This window comes from Chelon labrosus (assembly GCF_963514085.1).
Source record: "Chelon labrosus genome assembly, chromosome: 7".
Lineage (NCBI taxonomy): Eukaryota > Metazoa > Chordata > Actinopteri > Mugiliformes > Mugilidae > Chelon > Chelon labrosus.
This window is the reverse complement of record NC_140343.1, coordinates 26,929,528-26,952,096: the sequence shown is the minus strand read 5'-3', so window position 1 is coordinate 26,952,096 and position 22,569 is coordinate 26,929,528. Positions and strand designations below refer to the sequence as shown.

At 40.1% G+C, this 22,569-nt stretch overlaps 2 protein-coding genes and 1 pseudogene across 5 annotated transcripts in view; 2 read left to right on the top strand and 1 right to left on the bottom strand.

Moving 5' to 3' along the window:
* Positions 1 to 4,720, top strand: part of LOC311490509 (E3 ubiquitin-protein ligase rnf213-alpha-like) — a 37,037-nt gene extending 32,317 nt beyond the window's left edge. For all 3 annotated transcript variants that reach the window (XM_084548030.1, XM_084548031.1, XM_084548032.1), the window contains 9 exons: positions 331 to 460; positions 699 to 776; positions 951 to 1,131; positions 1,592 to 1,796; positions 1,969 to 2,046; positions 2,225 to 2,422; positions 2,770 to 2,859; positions 3,054 to 3,232; positions 3,490 to 4,720. In XM_084548030.1, the coding sequence (XP_084404156.1) occupies positions 331 to 460; positions 699 to 776; positions 951 to 1,131; positions 1,592 to 1,796; positions 1,969 to 2,046; positions 2,225 to 2,422; positions 2,770 to 2,859; positions 3,054 to 3,232; positions 3,490 to 3,646 (1,296 nt within the window). In that variant the 3' untranslated portion in view covers positions 3,647 to 4,720. The remainder of the gene's footprint in view (positions 1 to 330; positions 461 to 698; positions 777 to 950; positions 1,132 to 1,591; positions 1,797 to 1,968; positions 2,047 to 2,224; positions 2,423 to 2,769; positions 2,860 to 3,053; positions 3,233 to 3,489) is intronic.
* A 125-nt stretch (positions 4,721 to 4,845) lies between these two features.
* LOC311490355 lies at positions 4,846 to 10,742 on the bottom strand (annotated as a pseudogene). Its single transcript, XR_014699951.1, has 4 exons — positions 10,632 to 10,742; positions 10,066 to 10,107; positions 9,142 to 9,306; positions 4,846 to 6,039 (listed from the first exon to the last, which is right to left on the bottom strand). The product of XR_014699951.1 is annotated as an uncharacterized misc_RNA (transcript).
* Positions 10,743 to 13,584: 2,842 nt separating this feature from the next.
* The window catches only part of LOC311490354 (E3 ubiquitin-protein ligase rnf213-alpha-like), a 94,171-nt gene continuing 85,186 nt past the window's right edge, over positions 13,585 to 22,569 (top strand). The window contains exons 1-2 of the mRNA XM_084547802.1: positions 13,585 to 13,706; positions 14,098 to 14,190. Coding sequence (XP_084403928.1) covers positions 14,103 to 14,190 — 88 coding nt within the window. The 5' untranslated portion in view covers positions 13,585 to 13,706; positions 14,098 to 14,102. The remainder of the gene's footprint in view (positions 13,707 to 14,097; positions 14,191 to 22,569) is intronic.

Below are 22,569 nucleotides of genomic sequence, written 5' to 3'. Positions count from 1 at the left end.
TCCGCACCTTTTATTTGGGGCCAGATTTTAGAGCAAATGTCAACCTTTCCCACACAATATCGTGACGTGATGAGCACATTGATGTTCCTGTGGCAATACATTCTTCTAGATGTAATAAATGCCTGGTCTGTCCTACTCTACATCCCTCTGGACTTTTAAGTTTTTAACTCCATTACTTGTAATTCTCAATTTCAGAAAGTACGTATTTACAAAGATTTTATTTTGAACTTTTATTGTAAGCTAAATATTTGCCAGAGGGATAGCAGGAGTCTCCTCTAGCTCACATAAGAGACGATACGTCCTTAAATTTGTTTGTTTGTTTTCTTGCAGGAGAGAGAATTTCGCCAGATAAAGTTCCTTCCAGAAATCCTCAGGCTGCAGAAACATTTAGTGAGAAAGTATCAGAACGCATCCGAACAAATAGTCAGCTCCATCGCACAGTTCATTGAAAAGCAAACAGGTACCAGACCTAGACACTGTTTTATCTCAAAATGTTAACATTTGATTGACTGAAAGCTAATGTACTACCTCTTGATTGATGTGGACGCAGCAAAAGTCTTTCAAAAACCTTTCAAATAGACAGAAGCTAATGAGACAGAAAACGACTGATGTTTGGCATTTTACACACACTCTTCCTTTTCTCGTTTGATTTTTTTTTTGTCATACAAATAAAGTGTATTGGAACGTTCTTATTTCAGAAACGAGGGCCTGGTATGAAAAACACATTGACACCTTCCTGAAAACATGGAATCTGCTAAGAGTGTCTGTTACCAGCAGTAAGTAAATCACTTATCACTCACCAATGCAAGTGATAAAGGGTGCAAAAACATCTTTATGTTGCTGTTTTTCTGTCTGTCTATGTAAAGCCAGAGCAGTGCAATGTTCCAGTTGTTTCATTTGTTTTGTTATAATTTAAATAGAAATACTCTACGTGCCCTTTCTAAATACAGATGAGCTGAAAATCCCAGAGGAATTTTGCAGTGAGGATTTGGATCTGAACAGCGATTTTCAGTACCTCCTGCCCCGACGCCAGGGTCCAGGCCTGTGCGCCACCGGGCTGGTCAGCTACCTGGTGGCGCTGCACAATGAGCTGGTGAACGCTGTGGACAGACACACTGGAGAGGACAGCAGGTGCAAAACATGCTATTGTGTTGTCGACTGTAAAGCAGTGATGCAAAATGCTGTTACAGTACTGCTCCTCTGTTTTCCAATTTTTTTTTGTCTCGTGCCAATATGAACACTAGAAGGTTTTGTTGAGGTTTTACAGTAAGTGATGATCCTTCTATGCAAAGATGTATTTAATAATTAATCCAGCAGTAATATGAGAATTTGTCTCTGTTCAATTCAGTTTTATTTATCTCAAAACGATTTATAGATCCCAGAGCCTGAAAGAATGAAATTCCCTCTTTACTGATATTGTACTGAGGCATGATGCAAAAACACTGTTTAGGAAAAGCCAAATTTCCAGCTCACTTGTTGCTAATAATTAATATTGACAGATAAATTCTGCCTTGCTTTCACTGAGCTTCTGGTTTGTGCAAAGAAATGTTCTAGGAATAAAAATGTCATGTTTTCGTTTTGATGTCTGCAGCGGCTACAGGGTGAGCGTGGTGGAGCTAATGGAGCAGCATGTGATCCACTATGACGTGGAGAAGGACCTGCTTCCTCTGGTTTTATCCAACTGCCAGTACAGCTTGGAGCGTGGCCATGAGACAATATCACAGTATGACCTGCCCAGGATCCAGCAGCAGATCCTCACCCGCATCCTGCAGGGAAAACCTCTCATCACACGAACAGTGAGTCCCCACAGCTCATCTCAGTTAATACAAATGACATGAGGACAATCAAGCTTTGTACACTTACTGTACTGACTCCATTGTCCACCAAGGGACAGACTCTATTGTATCTCTTTCTCAGTCCTGTTTCTGCATTTTCCTGCTTCACTAAACTAGCTGTGCTTTATTGTAGGGGATTCCCACTCTGGTCAACACTCAAGAGAGAGACTATGAAACCATTTTCAAAACTGTCAAAGGAAAGGTGCCTCAGGTAAAATGACAAATCTGTATTTTTATCAAAACGTGCCATTGCTATTTTATGTTTTGCAAAAGACTATAATTATGAAAGTGATTGGTCCGTAAACAATAACAATTGTAAGGTAAATCCAAGTGCTACCTTTGTGCTAGGCTTTGTGGAGACTTCATTGATTGTTTGTTTCCTCTTTCAGGACGTTCTAACCTCTCTGATCCGAAACGCCGTGTCCAGAGAGCTGGACTCCTACAGCCAGGTGTGTGAGGCGCTCAAGATCCTGGAGCTGCTCCTGGGTTTCCTCTCAATGACTGGTGGCGACCCCCTCATGCCGCTGGTCTCTTACCTTGAGAACATACTGAAGATGGCCCAAAACATTGATCCTCAGATATTGCAGGTCAGTGCATGTACACCGTCTTGGAACGACAGTAAAGTTTCCTAAACATAGGATGGATAGTTAATAGATGAAGCTGGAGGACTTACGTCTCAGTTTTTAAAAACATAATGCACACCTTAGAAAGACAGACAGGTTAGAGCAGCATAATCAGCTGTAGACTAATACTAATAGTGAAAAGACAACAGATGGCCAGATGGTAGTAATATGTAACTGACTTTATAAAGTCTAACATCCAAATAAACTATAGTAAACTAAGTAATCTACAAGCTGTAGCTTGTCGAGTTTCTGTTTTAGATTTTAAGACTGTGAGGATCACACTTTTTTTAATCTGCTGGTTTTTGTTTCAGGCTCTGCGCAGATGCTCTCTCAAACACTGTGTTTCTCTGTGGCAACTCCTCTCCTCCCTCAAATCAGAAAACATGCTGCGTCTCAAGATGGTAAGCAATGCAGACATTTTTGGAGCATTTTGGTTGAGAACCAAACAAAAGCACAGGGTAGTAGATTACCTGAACATAAGCACCCCATAAATGTATTACATTAGTCTCAGTAATACACATTTTCACTCAGAAAACATCTATGTACATATAAAAGAAATAGCATAAAATCCCTAACTCCATGTTTCTGTGAACAGGATCTCTTTTCCGGATATCCGGCTGAGTACCAGGAGCCACTGACGGAGGATGACAAGACTGATCTGAAAGGCTTCATGTTCAAGAGAAACGTGGACCAATGGCTGCTGGAGGTGCACGAGTTCCTCTTGCTGAGTTTGGGTCGCCCGCGGGCCACAGACCTGTACAAGCCATCCTTCAGGTAAGCTGCAGAATAGTGAGGTGTTGTTGTAGTTATTGTTTTACTTTGCTATCTGTACCCATTATGTGAATCAGCATGGCATTTGTCTAAGTGCTCTGTTAGGACAGGACGATTTTTTCACTTAACAACTTGCTTAATTGAAGTGTAACCTGCCGGGGAAAAAAGGCTTTTTTTAAAAGAGGCGAAGTCACAAGTTTTAAGCAGTTTTTTTTTTAATCTGATTTAACTGGTGATTATCCTCATCTTTCCCTCCTCAGTCTTAAACTGGTGGTGGCTGGCCACATGGATCGTAAACAAGTTGAGGTCCCTCGTTACGTGGAGGAAAACTTCCCTGTCAATCTGAAGTTGTCCCAGATTGTCGAGATGTGGAAATACGCCGTCACAGCCAAACAGGAGTGGTTGATGGAGGGATGAACGGGAAATGTTTAAAAAGAGTTTTTTGTTGATTTCTGCTTTTGTTGATTTCTACATTTTTAGGATCTGCTCAGAAAATGTTAGACGAGCATATATTGTGTGACCATTTGTATATTTTATTTTTAGGATTATTATTATTCAGACGATTATTTCACTGTTTAACACCAGCATCTGATGTTAGGATTAGAATTTCTTCCTGCTGGTGTTTAGTGTCCTGATTTATTTGTTTGTGTCCATACTCCTGTGCATTATAAGAGACACGGATAGTGCTTCTCATTATTATGAAGGCTAAATGTCCATTATAGTTATATAAGAGGATGTCATTCTTATTTTTGTTTGGCGAGCCTGGTCTCCCATGCTGCTGGATGACACATTTGAGTTTTTCAGATGATCTCAGATCATACATTCTTTATATTTTTATTTACTTTTATTTTTGTATGTGATAATCATGTGTGAAGAATTAAAAATATATCAGTGACGTACAGTCAGATAAAAACTAGAGCGCGTGGTCAGCTCTTTTATTCCAGTTTATCAGTTTAAGAATTACTTAGTCTAAAGATTTACTCAGAAAAATGTTGTTTGACTTTGAGCATATATCGTAACTTTTTTATGTTTATGTCTACAGATTATTCTTACATTTTTTACTATTTTAAACCAAAATCTGAATATTATGTTGATGAATCTGCATGGTAACAAATGAAGGGAAAATGCAAACTACGTTTTGCATTTTATCTTTTTTTTCTACTATATATTCAATTTTCATTTTTCATTTTCAAATTTATATTTCATTCATTGTATTTCCAGTTTTTTTATTTCCATTTTTATCATTTCCAACTTTAAATGTTTATTTGCGTCAATTTGTTGTACTTTGTTTTTTTTGGTTTTCTTAGCCATACAACAATCATGTTTAGAGCTGAACGATGCAGAACATAAAGTGTTTAAAGGCTCCAGAACCAGAAGCCATAAATCGGCCGGGCGGTCGACTGCTGAAAATCAAGAAATCTGTAAAGCTGCAAGCTGTGAATGTTTATTCTTTTTGAGATTTAAACATTAATCATTAAATATGGAAATGCATCACGTGTCGTTTCATCAATAAATCAGTTTATATAGTGTACGCATGTGAGGACTGTTTTGATAAATACATTAACAAATATTCATTAATAAGTAAGAAAAATGGGCATCAGTCTGTGACTGCCTCAAAAAACGAATAAATCCAAATTAACTTGTTTCTCAAAAAGATCAAATGTTTGCAACAAATAAAGGGAGTCTTGGCCACTCTTTGATCCTTCATGTGACAAAAACAAACAAAGAATAATAATCAGTTGAATTTCAAGCTACTTTTCTAAACTATTAGTTTGAGGCTGAATCTTAAAATACGACTGCTTCTCAATAAATACGACTCCTTTAACAAAAGCTGTTTTATTCTCATGTTCTCATGTAAATAAATTACAATATCGTCTTTTGTTACAAAAATAAAAATGAAACCCAACGTTGGACTTAAGAATGAGATTTTTTTTTTCTCCTATAAACCTAATTAACATCATCGTGTCGTTTTAGAAATGCTTTAACAAAAGTGTGGATTATCAGGGACTGAATCCTCGTCTCCTGACTCGCTCTGCTGTGATCAGTGCAGGAGAAGGACAAAAAACAAAGTGGCAGAGCATCACAAACAGAGAAATGAAGAGCAAGTTAAAAAAAAATAGATCCATGCAACAGCAGTTGGTGCTTTCTACAAAAGTACACCTGAGACGACAACTGACCAAAGAACAAGAGAAGTGAAACCTTGTCTCAGTGAACCAACAGATGCAAGGTTTTAGATAAAGTTTATGATACAACATGGTTTTGCTGTTGTAATGACACAAACTGACGGTGAATGGGGAAGTCTGCCAGCTCTGACTGGTACACATGTTCATAATAAAAAAAAAAATGTTAATACCAACTTCCAGATGCTAAAATAAACTAAATTCAGTGCCACATCACAGCTTCTCTCAAAGTCTCCCAGTGAGATTTCTACAGCGTTCAGTCGTCAAACATCACAGCAGAAACACACACCAGTTAATTTTGTCTTCATGAACTGAAGGAGGAATCGCTCTGATTGACAGGATGAGCTGTTGAAGGTGAGGCGTCGCCTGTCAGTGCTGGTTCTTCATTCACTGTGGTTTGCCTGGTTTCTTATCCTGTTGTTGCTGCTGCTGTTGCTGCTGCTGCTGCTGCTGGCCCCGGCCAGGACCGGTCATCCCTCGGCCACGGCCACCAAACAAACCTAAAGAGGACAAAAGTGACATTTGCGTTTCCTCTGGAAGCAAAACAATGCATGCTGGGAATTTAAACAAAGGTATTAGGGATGGGAATTTATTAGATGTTATTGACATCTGTGCTATTATCAGTTCTGCTTATCAGTCCAATGTTTTATTGGTTCCCTTATGAATTCCTGATCGAGTTTCTGTGTGGAGACAATCTCCTCCTGACCAGTGTTTGGAATAACGCCGTTTAAAAGAACTGCGTTAGGTAACGACGTTCTTTTTTCAGTAACGGGGTAATCTAACTAATTACTTTTCCCGTCGTTACAACGCCGTTAACGTTACTGGACGTTAAATGCGGTGCGTTACTATGCATTGATTGAATAAACTGTGTAATTCGAACGCACCCCTGGCTCACCGCTAGTGAGGAGGTGGGTTAATAACGAGGTAAGAGATTATGATTGGCTAAGGCAGAGTCATGTTTCATGGTAGCCAATCAGAGCCAGTGGTTTTACACACATGCCAGCACACACACACACACACACACACACACACACACACACACACACACACACACACAACAGCTAAACAGAGATTCGACGAAGCAGCAGAGATGGCGAGTCAGGAGCAATCCGATGAAAAGTTGGCATTTTCAAGGTGGAGATATAAGCAGTACTTCAATTAATAAAAAAATTCATTGTGGTCAAAGGGAGGAACGTGGAACGTGCATGTAAGCAACTCTAATTTAATGAAGCATCACACAACGACACGCATCTACAAAGCTAGTGGCCAAAACACTGATACCTCCACCACAGATGACAGCTCGTCGTCTAAACCCTATCGAAATATAAATATTATAAAAATATATATATAAATATCGAAAGTTATGTACAAACACCTGTCTGTTCTAGTCATTTCAACTGACTTGTGAAAACTGCTCAAAAAAATCCAAATTCTTTGACATATAGCAACTTTTTTTTTTTTTAAAGTAACGCAAATAGTTACTTTCCCTGGTAACGAGTTACTTTTATTGTAGAGTAATTCAGTTACTAACTCAGTTACTTTTTGGAACAAGTAGTGAGTAACTATAACTAATTACTTTTTTAAAGTAACGTTCCCAACACTGCTCCTGACGCTTGACTTGACTTGAACAAATCAAATAATTATTTCTTCTGTACAAGCGTACTGGTCAAACTACCTTCTTAACACTAGAAAATATTGAGTTACTGCTATTTAACGTTACCCTCGTCAACAGAGGTCGCGGTGCTGCTCATTTGGGGCAGTAGTACTCGAAAACAAAAAATAAAACTAAAATAAAATAGCAGTCTTACTATGTTTCACAGACAATTGTTGCTTGTATTTGCAGCACCTTTGTACAGTGTGGAGCCAACTAAAAATCAGCTCATCTAAGAGAAGTTTCACTTTATCCCAAAACCACCATGTGGAGTGTCATTTAGAGAAAAACATACTTTATGATTCCTACTCCTAATTGTTACAGATTGTCTTTCTCTTTGCAGAAAATATAGAAAAAGAACTTGTTAACTGTAAAAAACTGTTACAGAAATAACTTTCCTTGAGCCCATGGTGGTCCTATTAGCTAAATCAGTGTGACACTAACTACATTTTGTTTTCTGAATATTTTTTTAAGAGGATTTGTTCCTCTTTTTGCTTATTTTTTTTTTTTTCCCTGGTGTTTCTTCTTTCATACAAGGTCCTCAGCACCCACCTGTGTAACTGGCTGCTGGACTTCCTCACCAACAGACCTCAGTGTGTGCAGGTGGGAAAAAACATCTCCAGTGTCATCTCCCTGAGCACCGGTTCCCCCCAGGGCTGCGTCCTGAGTCCACTGCTGTTCACAGTGATGACCCACAACTGCTCTGCTAGGTTCACTACCAACCACATTGTGAAGTTTGCAGACAACACGACAGTAGTGGGCCTCATCAGCAATAAATAATGACCAGGCTTACAGAGAGGAGGTGAAACATCTGGTGGACTGGTGTGAGACCAACAACCTGATCCTGAATGTCTCAAAAACTAAAGAGATCATCGTGGACTTCAGGAAGAACCAGTCCAGCCGCACTCCTCTCACCATCAATAACTCAGCAGTGGAGATCGTCAGCAGCACCAGGTTCCTGGGTGTGCAGATAACGAACACTCTGAGCTGGTCTGAACACACTGGATCCGTTGTAAAGAGGGCTCAGCAGCGCATGCACTTTCTGCGACGGATGAGGAGAGTCAACCTGCCCCCTCCCATTCTCACCATCTTCTACAGAGGTACTATAGAGAACATATTGACCAGCTGCATCTCTGTCTGGTCAGGGGCTTGTAGTGCCTCCGACTGGAAGTCCCTACAGAGGGTGGTGAGGACAACAGAGAAAATCATCGGGACTTCACTTCCTTCCATCCAGGACATTGCTAAGAGACGCTGTCTGACAAGGGCTAAAAACATCACCTCAGACCCCTCACACCCCCAACATGGACTGTTCTCACTGCTGGCCTCTGGAAGGAGGTTTCGCAGCATACAGAGCCTGCTCAACACACTATAAACAGTACCCCCCTCCACCCACTCCCATTACCTTTATTATCTACATTTTAAGTTTTTTTTTTAGATGTATATTTATTCTATTCTGTATATACGTTCCTGTAAATTGTACATACCGTTTCTGTTAAATATTCCTGCTGTACTAAGAGCCATTTTTCCGAAATTTCTTTTTGATGAAAATCAAAATGACAAATAAAGTCTGTCTGTCTGTCTTAACTGCCAAGCTACATCTTACCTTAAAGAACTCGTAGCCCAATTTTGCCCCAGTTGATGGCTTCACTGGCTTATATGTGGTTACTAGTAAAGTAGAATGGGAGGTAGAGACTCAGGTGACACTGAACTATCGCTTAGATATGTTGCTATAGATCTAGACTGCTGTGGCATGATGCACTGAGAACCTGTCCTCTTCTGCCTCTCTATGTATTTATTTGGATTGTTTGTACTGATCCTTTATAAATAAAATCAGTTTTTTAACTGGAATATTTCTGTCACATTTTTATTTCAGCCTAACCGTTTCAGATGTTTTTACATTAACTAAGAAGTAGATGTCTTTTCAACCACAGGACAGCTGCAGTCACATCATTTATATTATCTACCAATATTTTGAGTGAAAGCCTCAGCTTCCTGGTGGTAAGACAGCAGACACAAAAAACAAAAGCTGAGATAGACGTTATCTTAAAAATAAATACACAAGCGCTAATGTGCAAGTCTTAAATGCTCTGCTGGATAAACACTCGTTTTAACAGCTGCAGTGAAGTGAGGGCAGTGCACAGCTTTACCCTGGAGGTGCAGATGACTTCCCTCAGGTTGATGTTCATCCAGTTGTCACAGCTGACCAGGTGACCGTTGTACGTCTCACCGTTCTTCAGCTCCACCAGCTGTAGAGACAAAAGACAGGATAAACAGCCAGGTTGTTAAGAGCCTTTTAGACGATGGAGCTTCGATTTTTGTTATAAAAAAAAAATTATTAAATAAGCTTGAGCTGCAAACTGAAATACATGCAGTGACTTTTAACAGCAGACATTAACATGTGTTCTTGGTCATCCAAGTCCTGGTATATCCAACAAGGCTAAAACAAAGGCAGCTGGACTTGGTGGGTTTTCCTGAAGACTTTTCACCATCATTCAAGAGGCTTCTTCAACTTTTCCCACCTGAGTTGTAAGAGTAGCATTTAATTGGGGGCAAATAAATGGAAGAGCAATTCGAGCAATTCATCCAATTACCGGTAAGAATCTGATTATTAGAGTCTCTCGTCATGCGAAATTCAAGTGCACACCACACAAGGATGTTCCTAATAAAAACTTAAACTAATCACCAGTCACTCAGAACTGAAGTCATTTGTATGAGCGCCGAAACGTCTTCAAGAACACACGCAAGGATCAGCTCTCTTTGTTTTAGCTGTGTTTTCAGGATGGATGTTAACTGCTGTCAGCCTTCCAGTCATGAAATATTAGTTTTGGATTTGTTTTACTGCTTTCAGTCTGGAAAAAAAAAAAAAAAGTAAGATGCCACACACGGTGCAGAACGATTAACATTTTACAGCCTTTTAAGTTATTAAACCAGGATTAATATATGTTGTTGAAAAGTTGCAGCCCGCATAAGCTCAACGACAGCAGAGAGAGCCGGGGTCTCCTCACCATAGGATGGTTCTGGGCAGTCTTTAGCAGAGACAGGGGAAGCTGCAAAATGACAGAGAAACAAGTCACACACAGAACAGTCATTTAAATACCTGAGTGAACTTGATCATCTACATTTAGGACTGGATTATATACAATACACAGTCACTGCAGGTAGCCTGGTTGAATCATTGGATAAACCATCCAGCAGTGTTTCATTTTAGTGAAATCTTCTCCCTCTGTTTGGTGTAATGTGACAGGACAACTGCTATGTGCAGCTTTTTAATCAGTCCGGGTAATGACACCAAGGTTTATGCAACTAGTGAGATCAACTACTACTTCAACAAACTACCAGGAGTGGATGATTTTATATAACCTCAACTACAACAAATTTCAGCATATAAATACAACAGCTTTGGGTAAATTATGTTTAATTTAGCTACAATGGCTAACTCAACTTAGCTAGCATACCGGCTGTGAGCCAGAGCTACTAACGCTGCTAACTCTGTTAGCTCGATAGCTGCTGCGCTACTGAAAATTAGAAAACTACAAACTGTCAGAGTTTGAAAAAATAAATCAATTCATACCATTTTTGTGGTATCTCTTTCCTTATTTAAGTCCTTCTTGCTATCTCGGCCCTTCCCAAACACGATTTTTCCCACCGATTCTCTTCTTCTTTTTCCTGCTTCTTCTTTGTCTTCTTCGGGGTTTTTTTTTTTTTTTTTGGTAGTTTTGACGCTATTGGACGCGTTACTGCCCTCAGCAGGATAGGACTACTTCTGGCTCCCAAGTAATAAGTCATCCTCTTAACCTAACAGCAGAATAATCCAAACACTGAGTGACAATCAAGCTTGTTACAATCGCAATATCACTGGAAATGAAAGTCATCACAACACTGAGGTATTTAGCAACAGGAAAAATGCAAAAATGCAACAATGCAGCAGTGATGACTTGGGGCTAAATCTAAGTCTCAAAACACTTTTATTCTCATTGACAAATAGAGCCAGAAGCAAACACTGTTCCTCTGTCCAGTTGGGCTTCCTACTTCATTTCTTCACCATTGCTGTTCGGTTTGTGGAAGATTTGAACACCAACCAACACTGCTTCTTCTAGGCCGGTTAGCAATCACAGAAACTGATGAAAGCTGAGCTATTTTACTCTCGTTAATACCAAATGGATGAAAAATGACCAGCATGGTAAATGAATGGAAGCAAATAAATAGAACTATCAGCATGTGAATGCTGTGCAAGTGGGAGTTTTCACACATTTTGTAGGATAACTTTTAAAGTATAGCTTACTATTTATTTATTTTTATGTAAAATATTATAATTACACAGTCTTCATAGAGATTAGATTCTATTATTAAGTCTATTGATTTGACGTCCATTCTAGGCCAATTATCACCAAAAGTGTATTTTTATCTAGCTTTCAGGATCAACCAATCACACCTCTTGAAATGATGACTCATACCTAGCAACGGGGTCAACCACACCTCCTCACTAAGATAAGAGTTTCTGTCCATTCCTTGCTCAGAGTTCTCTGAGAATTTTCTGGAATCACTCCTAAGCTAAGACTCCTTGCTAGGAAGTTTTAGGCTAAGATAGGAGCTCTCTGAGAGGATTCTCATTATCTTTAGGAGTACGGGCCTTATTCCTAAAGATTCTTAGCACAAAGAGTTGCTTCTAGTGGCCAAATTTTAAGAAAAATCTTAGAATCATGATGTTTTCGAAGAATTTACCCTCAAAGTTAAGAGTAAATCCTGGTAAAGATAAAAGCTGTTCCTAAATAATCTTAGCTCTTCAGAGAGCTCCTCAGGTGAGATCCGTTAAGAGCAGGGAGGAGGACTTTTAAGAGGCTTAGGAATTTCTTAAGTAGAGGAGAAAATGGCAGAAAGGAGGCATTTATCTGTTGTGCTATATTTTCCCATTAAGTCTATTGCCTCTTGGCTTGTAGTGTGACATTGGTGCCAAATCTACCTCTCTCAAAACACTTTTATTCTCATTGACCAATTGAGCCAGAGGCAAACAGTGTTTGCCAAACACTGTTGCTCTGTCCAGTTGGGCTTCCTACTTCTTTTCTTCTCCATTGCTGTTCGGTTTGTGGAAGATTTGAACGCCAACCAACACTGCTTCTTATTGGCTGGTTAGCAATCACAGAAACTGATGAAAGCTGAGCCAGTTTACCCTCGTTAATACCAAATGGATGAGGGGCAAATATGACCAGCATGGTAAATAAATGGAAGCAAATAACTAGAACTATCAGCTCGTGAATACTGTGCAAGTAGAAGTTTTCACACATTTTGTAGGATCATAAAGTACAGCTTACTATTATTTTTTTTATGTAAAATATTATTTATAATTACACACTCTTCATGGAGATTAGATTATTAAATCTATTGATTTGACGGTCCATTCTATGCCCATTATCACCAAAAGTGTATTTTTAATCTAGCTTTCAGGATCAACCAATCACACCTTTTGAAATGATAACTCATACCTAGCAACTGTGTCAACCACACCTCTTCACTAACATAAGAGTTTCTGTCCATTCCTTGCTCAGAGTTCTCTGAGAATTTTCTGGAATCACTCCTAAGCTAAGACTCCTTGCTAGGAAGTTTTAGGCTAAGTTAGGAGCACTCTGAGAGGTTTCTCAGAATCTTAAGGAATACGGGCCCAGGTCAACAGCTTGTGCTGTTCTTCGTGTGTGAGGCTGCATCCTGCTGGGGATGGCTGCTGACAACATGGAGTGTCATTGCTATGGGGTGGGGGTGTCTGGTCTGGTCTACGTGGGTGGTACATGTCTAAGTAATCACCACCGTCCAGTAATCCACATGAATGCCAGGTTCAAAAGTTTCCCAGCAGAACAATGGATTGTCACAAGATGGTCAATGTTATTTACTTCTCCTGTCAGTGGTTTTAATGTTGTGGCTGATCAGTGTATATACTGTGAGCTGAATATATTTGCATATCGTCCTGTCTTCTCTTCTGCATCATCTGCTTCCTTTCTGTCTCTTTTCGTGGTCGACCTCTGGAGGAAGTATCCACGCCTATGAGCTGGGTTTTGTTCAAGATTCAAGATCCTGCTGAAGGGTTTCCCCCAGTTTTCCATCTCCACTTAGAAATAATCTTCCTTTGCTTTCTGTTGCAGCCAAGGATGTTCTGCATATCAAAACCACTGTAGTAGGGGAACTGATCCTAAAGTTGACTGTAAAAAGATACATTTTTGTTTATTTATTTGTTTGGCATGAATTAACTTTTATAATCTCCAAAAACACATGGTGCATTTGTGATCTGGATTGATATGCTTTGTCTCAGTTGTAAAGACGGTTATTGATTATGTGAAAAAGAACAGGGATTCTACAGAGCCACTGTGAATTGTTGATCAGACATACTTAATCAGTTGTGCTTCTTCAGTGTGGGATAGATTGATGGATAATCTCATCGCTGATCTTATTTTGCAGCCACTCAAATGTGACAGTTTGCTGCCCTTAACTTAAGATTCACTTTCGTTTCTGCTTGCTTTTGCTTAATAAGGATGGATGAAAACGCCAGTAGAGCCACACCTTAAATGAAAATGAAACTAAATACACAAGGGCTATATAACGTTAGTCTTCAACTAAGATTGTCGCTTTGCCTCACCATGTAAGGAGAAGAGCAAACAAGGTAGTATCTGACAAGTTTGTCTCTCTTGCAGTGTACATTTATTCATTAGTTTATGTTTAAGATCCAGGTACTGTATCTGTAAAAATGAAGTTAGTCTACTGAAAGATATTTTTTTCTTTGTAGACTTTTCTAATTCGTAATAAGATCAGACTCCGTTGTATGCTTTCGATTTTATTTTTATTTTTTAGTTGGAATTAAGATATGTTGCCCTGTTTCTAGCTAGCCCGATAGTCCATAGGTTAGGTTTTTTTTGTAGAAGAAACACACATCACACCGGATAACCAATTTACTCGTCGGAAAAAAAAAATTCTGAAGTAGCGTTTGTTTTCCTTATAATCCTTTAAAAATACATTGCTGTCCTTGCTGTTATTAATGCTGTCTTCCTAAACAGGCACCATGTTTTGCACGAATTGTGCAACTCGAGTGGACAAGTCTTTTAATTTCTGTCCTGGGTGTGGCAACAAGATTCAAAGAAGAACTGAAGGTAAATTTCCTCGAAAAACATTTATTTTTGTTGTTGTCTGAAATGCAATGGCTTATGTGATTATTGTCAACTGCGTTGTTTTTGAGAGCGTTAAGTCGTAAGGTATTGATGCTCGTGGCGTCCAATGCGGAAGTGCCATCAGCAAAGCTCTCAAGTCTCACGCATTGGACACGCATTTCAACCCGTTCACACGCTTACACACCTTGTATTTTTCACGGAAATTATCAGGATAACGCCCACCAAGTTGCGCCACTGTTTTTTTAAAACAGTGGAACATACACTGTGCGATTGTCGGCTCATTTTGAGACGATGCCACTTCGTGCAGTATACGTGGGGTAACGAGGAGAAATTAACACCTCACGACGACCTCCCGATCACAAATCGTGTGCTCGCAAGAAAATCAAACTTGTTGGAAATCCTGGTCGCTCCTCGTGAAGGTATCGCACAGTAGAAGCAGTGCCACGAGCCGATTTGCCTCAACCTCTTGCACAGAGCATGTGCGATCGCTGAAGTTACGTCAAAATAACTTTTTTATTTATTTATTTTTTTTATTTATTTTATTAAACTTTAGACAAACAAACAAGGCACTGTACTTGACAGGACACAACACAACAAAACAAAACAAATTTAAGACAGGGGCTCAGATAACAACTAAATTGAAGACAGTCAAAAGAGACATCAGGTGCAGGGCTTTCACATCCTTCACAAACAATAAGGATCTATACAAGGAATTAAACTCATTTCTCCAGTGGGCTAAGCATGGGATAGTTTTAAAGAAACGACATTTATGGATAAAACAATTTCCAACTAAAATCAAAACATTCAAAACAAAAGATAGCTACATTCCGCTCATCACACAGACCAAATCGGATTACTTTCCAAGTTAATGGAGGAGTCTCAAACTTTGATTGGAGCCAGCACCACAAATCTTTCCAGAAAGACTGCACAGGATTACATAAGAAAAACAGATGTTCCAAATTTTCAGTTTCATTTTCACAGAAAACACAACCGTTCACACCAATGTTAAATTTTGACCTTAAAAATTCATTTGTTGGGTAGTACTCATTTATAATTTTAAAGTGCACTTCTTTCATTTTAGGGGGGAGAGGAAATCCAATATAATGTTTTCTAACTACTTTAACCTCCTCAACCTTTAAGTCTTTCATAATATAATGTCTTTTAACTACATTAGGGTAAAATTCTTTCAATAGCATATTTCTAATAATTTTGTTGGTGCATGTACTATTGAATATATCTATTTCCGCTATATGGAGTTGTCTCATCTCAGGTGATGTCTTAGAATAAAACCAATCTTCTTTAATCATAGATTTTAAAGAGGCTGGTATAGCTCTAAGGATGTTATCGTGCTTCTTAACTGTACAGTTAAGGTTAAATCTTATACAGAACTCCTTATGCTTTAGCATATTTCCACAATCATCCATGAAATGGGCAACAGCCCACACCCCTTTTGATCGCCATTCATCCATATACACAGATTTTTTACATAGCTTGATGTATCTATTATTCCATACCGGTGTGTTGTGTGGTGTGAAATTATGTTTATATATTAACTTCCAATAAAGAAGGACCTGCTGGTGGAAAGCAGAAAGTTTGACTGGTAAAGAGCTACATTCAAAATCACAACGTAACAAAAAATCTACCCCCCCCCCCCCCCCCCCCCCCATTTTCTCAAAAATCCCATTGGGAAGAATAAACCAAAAAGAGTCTCTATTATTAACAAAAGATTTTAACCATTTCAGTTTCAAAACACCATTCATAACATCAAAATCAGTCACATTGGCACCCCCCTCTTCATAGGATTTAACCATATCGCATTTCCTTATATAATGACACTTATTTCTCCATATGAACTTATAATTAATATTGTTAATAGCTTTGATCATTTTCTGTGAGATGGGTAAAGAAAATGCTGGATATATTAGTCTGGAAAGACTGTCCATCTTTGTTAACAAAATTCTTCCAAATATAGTGATATCCCTCTGCAGCCATCTATTTAGAATTGATTTACATTTATCAATGTTATTTTCTACATTCTTTTTGTCAGATACTGTTCTATCTTTACAGATAACAATGCCTAAGTATTTCACCTGACTTTTTATCACTATATTACATACTGACTGCAGGGGGCACTCATGTAATGGCATTATTTCACATTTATTTAAGTTTAGCTTTAAGCCAGATGCTTTGGAAAATTGACTGATCATTTGCAAGGCTAACGGAAACTGACTTTCATTTTTCAAAAATAAAGTTGTGTCGTCCGCTAACTGACTTATTACTATCTGTTTACCCATTACAGTTAACCCCTCAATACAACTGTTCTTCACGTAAATAGCTAACAGCTCTGCAACCATAATAAACAGCAATGGTGAGCAACTGCATCCCTGATGTATACCTCTGTTAACTTCAAATCTGGAACAAGTGCCCTGTCCCAAAGACACAGAGCTATTGATCTTGTTGTACAACATCCCCACAGTATTTATAAACTTTTCTCCAAACCCAAAGCATTTCAGCGTCTTCAGTATGCAATTATGCTCAACCGAATCGAACGCTTTATAAAAATCTAAAAATGAAATATACCCACTCTCTTGAAGCATGTCATTGTAGTCTAGGAGAACACTAGCCTGATATTATTATGAAGTGATCTTCCCTTCAAAAATCCTGATTGAGTCTCACTAATTATATTAGACATGCCTTTCTTCAACCTCGCAGCAATAACCCCTGATAGAATCTTATAATCTGTATTCAATAAAGTTATCGGTCTTAAATTGTCTAAAATTCTTTTATCTTAACCTGACTTTGGAATCAGTGTAATCAACCCTTGTTTCATGCTTGACATCAGTTCTTTTCCCTCTAAACATTCTTTTAAAGCTTTAAACAGTAAACATCTTAGATCATTCCAAAAGAACTTATAAAAATTAGCAGTGAGCCCATCTATCCCTGGAGATTTATTTGCAGCCATCTTCATAATAACTGTATCCAATTCCTCAATTCTAACCTCTGCCTCACACAGATCTTTGAAGGAATCCTCAATAACTGGGATATCATTCCGGATTTTATCTAAGAAATCCTCAGCTTCTTCTATTGAATAATCTGATGAGTATAGCATTCAGTAATACACAGGATAAAATGTTATAATCCCTTGTGCCAAAATCCCAGGCAAAACACATTTAGAGGCCCTGTTCAGCTAAGAGACCCTACTAAACCTATGGTCATATAATATGACAATTAATCTATAATCTACCTAAACTAAGTAAAAGCTGCTGGCTTGTAAGCCCATTGAGCAGCATAGTTCAGACATTGTAAAACATAAACTAACTAAACGCTGCTGGCTTGTATGGCCCGCTCAGCAGCTAACCATAGCTACCACGCAACAAGAAGACAACAGCAGTATGCAGCATGTCATTGGGGTTTTCAAGTGGGCACCTCCCTTCACCGATGTTTCGTTAAGTTAGGCCCACGACACCTCGAGAAGGCTTAACAGTGACTTCCAGCGTCCTGGAGTCACCCCCCTCCACACCGGCACTGCACAACCCTGTTTCCCTCACCATTCGATGTCTATCAACAGCTAATATAGTAACTAATAACCACGAGCCAAACAAACAAATCTACCATGATTCGCCCCGTTGATGCAGACTGAACCACGTAACAAACAAGCAAATCTACCGCGATTCGCCCCGTTGATGCAGGCCGTAAACACGTAACAAACAAATTGCGTAACAAACAAATCGCGTAACAAACAAATCGAGGCCTACATGCGGCCTTCCTTACCTTAGCTAGTTCCCCAGCTAGCATGCTTCCTGCGCACCCATAACCAGTCGCTGGCTCTCTCTGCTGCCCGGGACATGTTGCTAACCGCAGTCCTCTGGCTCCTTCCCCGTATGCCCAGCTCACTCAGCAGAGCAATCACCGACTTTGCCACAAAACCACGGCAACCCACTTCTACCGGGCGGACATAAGCCTTCCATCCATTCTGCTCTGCGTCTGCTGCTAACTCTGCATACTTAGCTCTTTTTCGCTCATTAGCCTCCTCAACTCTATCTTCCCACGGGACAGTCAGCTCTATAAAATACACTACTTTCTCTGGCTCAGACCACAACAGCAGATCTGGCCGTAGTCGAGTGCTAACTATCTCAGCTGGAATAACCAGTTGTCCATTTAAATCCGCTCCCGCTCCTCCTACTCTTAGCTGTCCCGTGTTATGCCTGATGCCTGATAGTCTAGCCTTTTCTCCCTCCCGTACAAACTTAATACATCTATTCTCTCTGTTAACGGCCATGGAATTTAAATTCACCCGTTTTTCCTCAATTGACCTTTGGCTAAGCCCCGCCCCCCTTAGTTACTGTTGCTACGTCCGACATTCTCTTCTGGGCTGTGGTTTTCTGGTTATCTATAAGGCTCTGGTATCAACATGGCTTATGCTGTGACAGCTCTTCCTGCTGAACTTTTGTCAAACTTTTATAAAGCAGCAAATAAAGTGTCCGATAGAAGTAGGCAAAAGGGGCTGCAATATGCGCTCGAAGGCTATTCAGGAGTGAAACGCAACGAACAACAAGGCATCCAAATAGAGGCAAAAGCATACCGGTCACAGTCAAAAAATTAACCACCGTATATCTTATTAATCGAGACGGAGGCTGGGACTGACAATATCAAGGAGCAACACTGTTCATGCAAAACTGGGTACGTCTCTATTCACTTCTATAATCGTTATTACGAAGCAAACTGACTAACGTATAACGTTGTATTTCTTCAGCGTGTGCTAGCGTATCAACAACTATGCAACTTAAGCTGTAACGGTGATGTTTTGGTTAGCTCCACAGGGTTTTGCGCGCACATCATTGAGCTTATCCATACCCTAGATATATACCGACAGTATAGCCTGCCGAGACCGAAAATATGAGACGCCTGCGTTAAAGTCAATGGAGCGCTGTGAAAAAGTGTCGGACCCCTGTGGGAGCTGTGATGGGTCAATCTACATTCTAGGGCGGGGCATAGCCAAAGGTCAATTGCAGCTGCTAAACATTTCAGTACCTGATTGTGACGCCAGGTATAACGTCCTTGGGAAAGACTAACCTTACAACCTGTCAGAATATGTCTAAGCGTGCAGACACAAGTGCACAGTGGACAGGCATTATCCTCACCTACCCACTGGTTTAGGTTCTGGGGAGTTGGCAGCACATCATAAGAAGCCCCTAACATAAATCTAATCCTGCTAGCCTCCATGCTCCAAAGCTCTCTCCACTTCAACTTCCTTTTCTCCACACTCTCCCAGTTCACCCACTGACCCTGCTTAGCCTGCGACACTGCCTTCGAGCATCTAACTGCTTCCTCTTGCTTCTGTACTTCTTCCACTACCATCTTTCTCCTTTCTACTGCTAATGCCTTGCTCCACAGAGGTTTCCCTGCACACAGCCCTAGGCCTCCACGCCCTTGCTGTACATGACCTATGATATCCCTATGTTTAAGAGCTGCCTGTACTTGCTGCACTGCCTCTTTTGCCTTCCACTTCCTCCCTGTCTTAACAGTAGGCGCTACACTCCTAACCACTGGATCCTTTGACTGAGTAAGAGTCATTTCCAGTCTAACTTTAGCACACTTAAACTCCTCTGTTAGGCTGGTAACTGGGAGCTCCAGAATGCCTTTCCCATACAAGGCTGTGTCACTTAAGCAGCGTGGGACACCGAGCCATTTTCTGATAAATTAATTAATCATTCTTTCTAACTTTTCTACCTTTGAAAGGGCAACCTCATACACCGTCAGCGGCCACATTAGCCGAGGCAGTAAACCAAATTGCCAACACCACAATTTTAACTTCCCTGGTAGCCCTGACCGGTCTATGCTTGAAATGCCTTGAATCATTTCCTGCCTCAACCCTTCAAACTGCGCCTTATCACTAAGACTTGCTATACTATAACTATAACTTAGAGTAAAAAGTGAATACTTCATTTTCTATCCTCCTTACATCTTTGCATTCAATCCCATTTAACACAAGACTTGTGATTGTGTTCCTCTGTTGTCTACTTTTCTCCAAGTTACTAAAATATGAGGAATTCTTCTCTCCTGTCTCAATCCATTTAGCTCACTCTTGCTACAACACTGAGTAATTTCTTGAAGCAACTTACATTCATATTCCCTCTTTTTTTTGTTTAAGTCCTTAGAAAAGTTTACCGTAAATTCTCTGATTTTGAATTTAGTAAATTCCCAAATGCACATATTACCGACAATAGAATCATTATTTTCAGTTTCTCTTATTATTCCTCTTATCTTATCACAGTAATCTTCATTTTTTAACAAATGGACATTAAATTTCCAATATCCTTTGTTTCTAAATTCCTTCCTTGTGGGTTGTTACGTCAAAACAACTTCGATGGGCGTCTCCCACTTCCGGGTTCCTCTTCTTCATCTACTTCTTTTTGCCTTTGCAGTTCCAGATACAAAAGTCCGACGTGTGGTATATGGACGTACAGTGTGAGCAGTCAAATCACATCAGAGCATCAGGCCGTACAGTGTGAGAACATGATTCGTAGGCTGTGAACTTTTGAACTCAGCGATCTAGTCGTGCAGTTTGAGATGGAGCTGAATCAAAGGATTTAAAATATCTTGCAGTGTATGCCTGGCATAATCAAGCGGATTGCCGTAGAGTTCAGAAGGCACCTGTCACGCGCCAGTCAATCAAATAAAAAGAATATAGCTAGCTACTGAACAGCCAATCAAAAAATATCATTGTTGTATCCAGGCAAGATTTAGATTTTCCCGGTTCAGACGCTCGCTGAACAGTGTTGCCAACTTGGCGACTTTCTCGCTAAATCCAACGACTTTCAAATCCTTTTGGCGACTTTTTTTGTCAAAAGCGACTAGCGACAAATGTAGCGACTTTTTCTGGTGTTATTGGAGACTTTTCTGGTGTCTTGGAGACGGATGTGAAAGCACATAGGTTTTCAGTTAGGCTACTGTCCTCAACATGCAGCGGGTGCTGCCATGAGCCCCTCCCCCGTCCCAAAGCACTCACAGGCGGTCAGTCTCACAGTATCCCCACGCAGCAGCAGTCAGAGCACAGAGGAGACCCACGCCTAGTGTAGTGTTGTGTCGTTCGCGAATGATTCGTTCCAATGAACGAATCTTTTGAGTGAACTTACTGAATGGAATCACTTCATGAACTGATTCGTTCTTTTCTCAGTTCAGTTGGGCTCAGCCGTGAGCATGTCGGGCGAGAGCGGAACTGCCGCGTTCTGTGACTCACTCCAATCCAATCCAATCCAATTTTATTTGTTAAGCACTTTAAAAACAACCACAGCTGACCAAAGTGCTGTACAGAGAAATAAAATAAGAATAATAAATAAATAAAATAAATTAAAAGACATAAAACAAGAGTAAAAACATAAAACATGAGTAAAAATAACAGTCATACAATCCAAACAATAAGTAAAATAGAGTCCAATGTCTTGCTACGTGTCAAAAGCCAAGGAGAAAAGGTGGGTTTTAACAAGGGATTTAAAAACAGACAGAGAGGAGGCCTGTCTGATGTGCTGGGGCAGATCGTTCCATAAATTTGGAGCTGCAACAGCAAAAGCACGGTCACCTCTGAGCTTCCGCTTAGTTTTAGGCTGTCTCAGGAGCAGCTGATCAGCTGACCTGAGACAGCGAGAAGGTGTGTAAGGGTGCAGAAGCTCAGAGAGGTACGGTGGGGCAAGACCATTCAGGGACTTAAAAGCGAATAAGAGAACTTTAAAATGAATCCTAAAATGTATGGGCAGCCAGTGGAGTGAGGCTAAAATGGGGGTAATGTGCTCGTGCTTGCGTGTGCCAGTTAAAAGACGTGCAGCAGCATTTTGAACCATCTGGAGACGGGCGATGGAGGAAGCATTTACCCCCACATAAAGGGCGTTGCAGTAATCCAGCCGAGTGGTGACAAAGGCGTGGATTACAATTTCAAACTGTTGCCTTGAGAGAATCGGCTTTATTTTAGCAAGCTGCCTCAAATGATAAAAACTAGATTTGACGACTGCCCTGATCTGGCTTAATGTCGTCAAGACACTTAACTAGAGTGGCGATTGAGTACGCATCCTTCTTTTTAAGGGGGACATAGATTTGACTGTCATCTGCGTAGCAATGGTAGTGGATCCCATGCTTCCTAAATATGGAACCAAGTGGGAGCAAATACAAGGAGAACAAAAGTGGGCCTAGGACCGAGCCCTGCGGAACCCCACATGAGAGAGGAGCAGAGGAGGATACAGAGTTGCCAAGGCTGACACAAAAAGTACGGTCCGTCAAGTACGACCTAATCCATTCCAATGCTACGCCCCTGATGCCCACCCACTGCTCCAAGCGAGAGATCAGGACTTTGTGGTCCACTGTATCGAA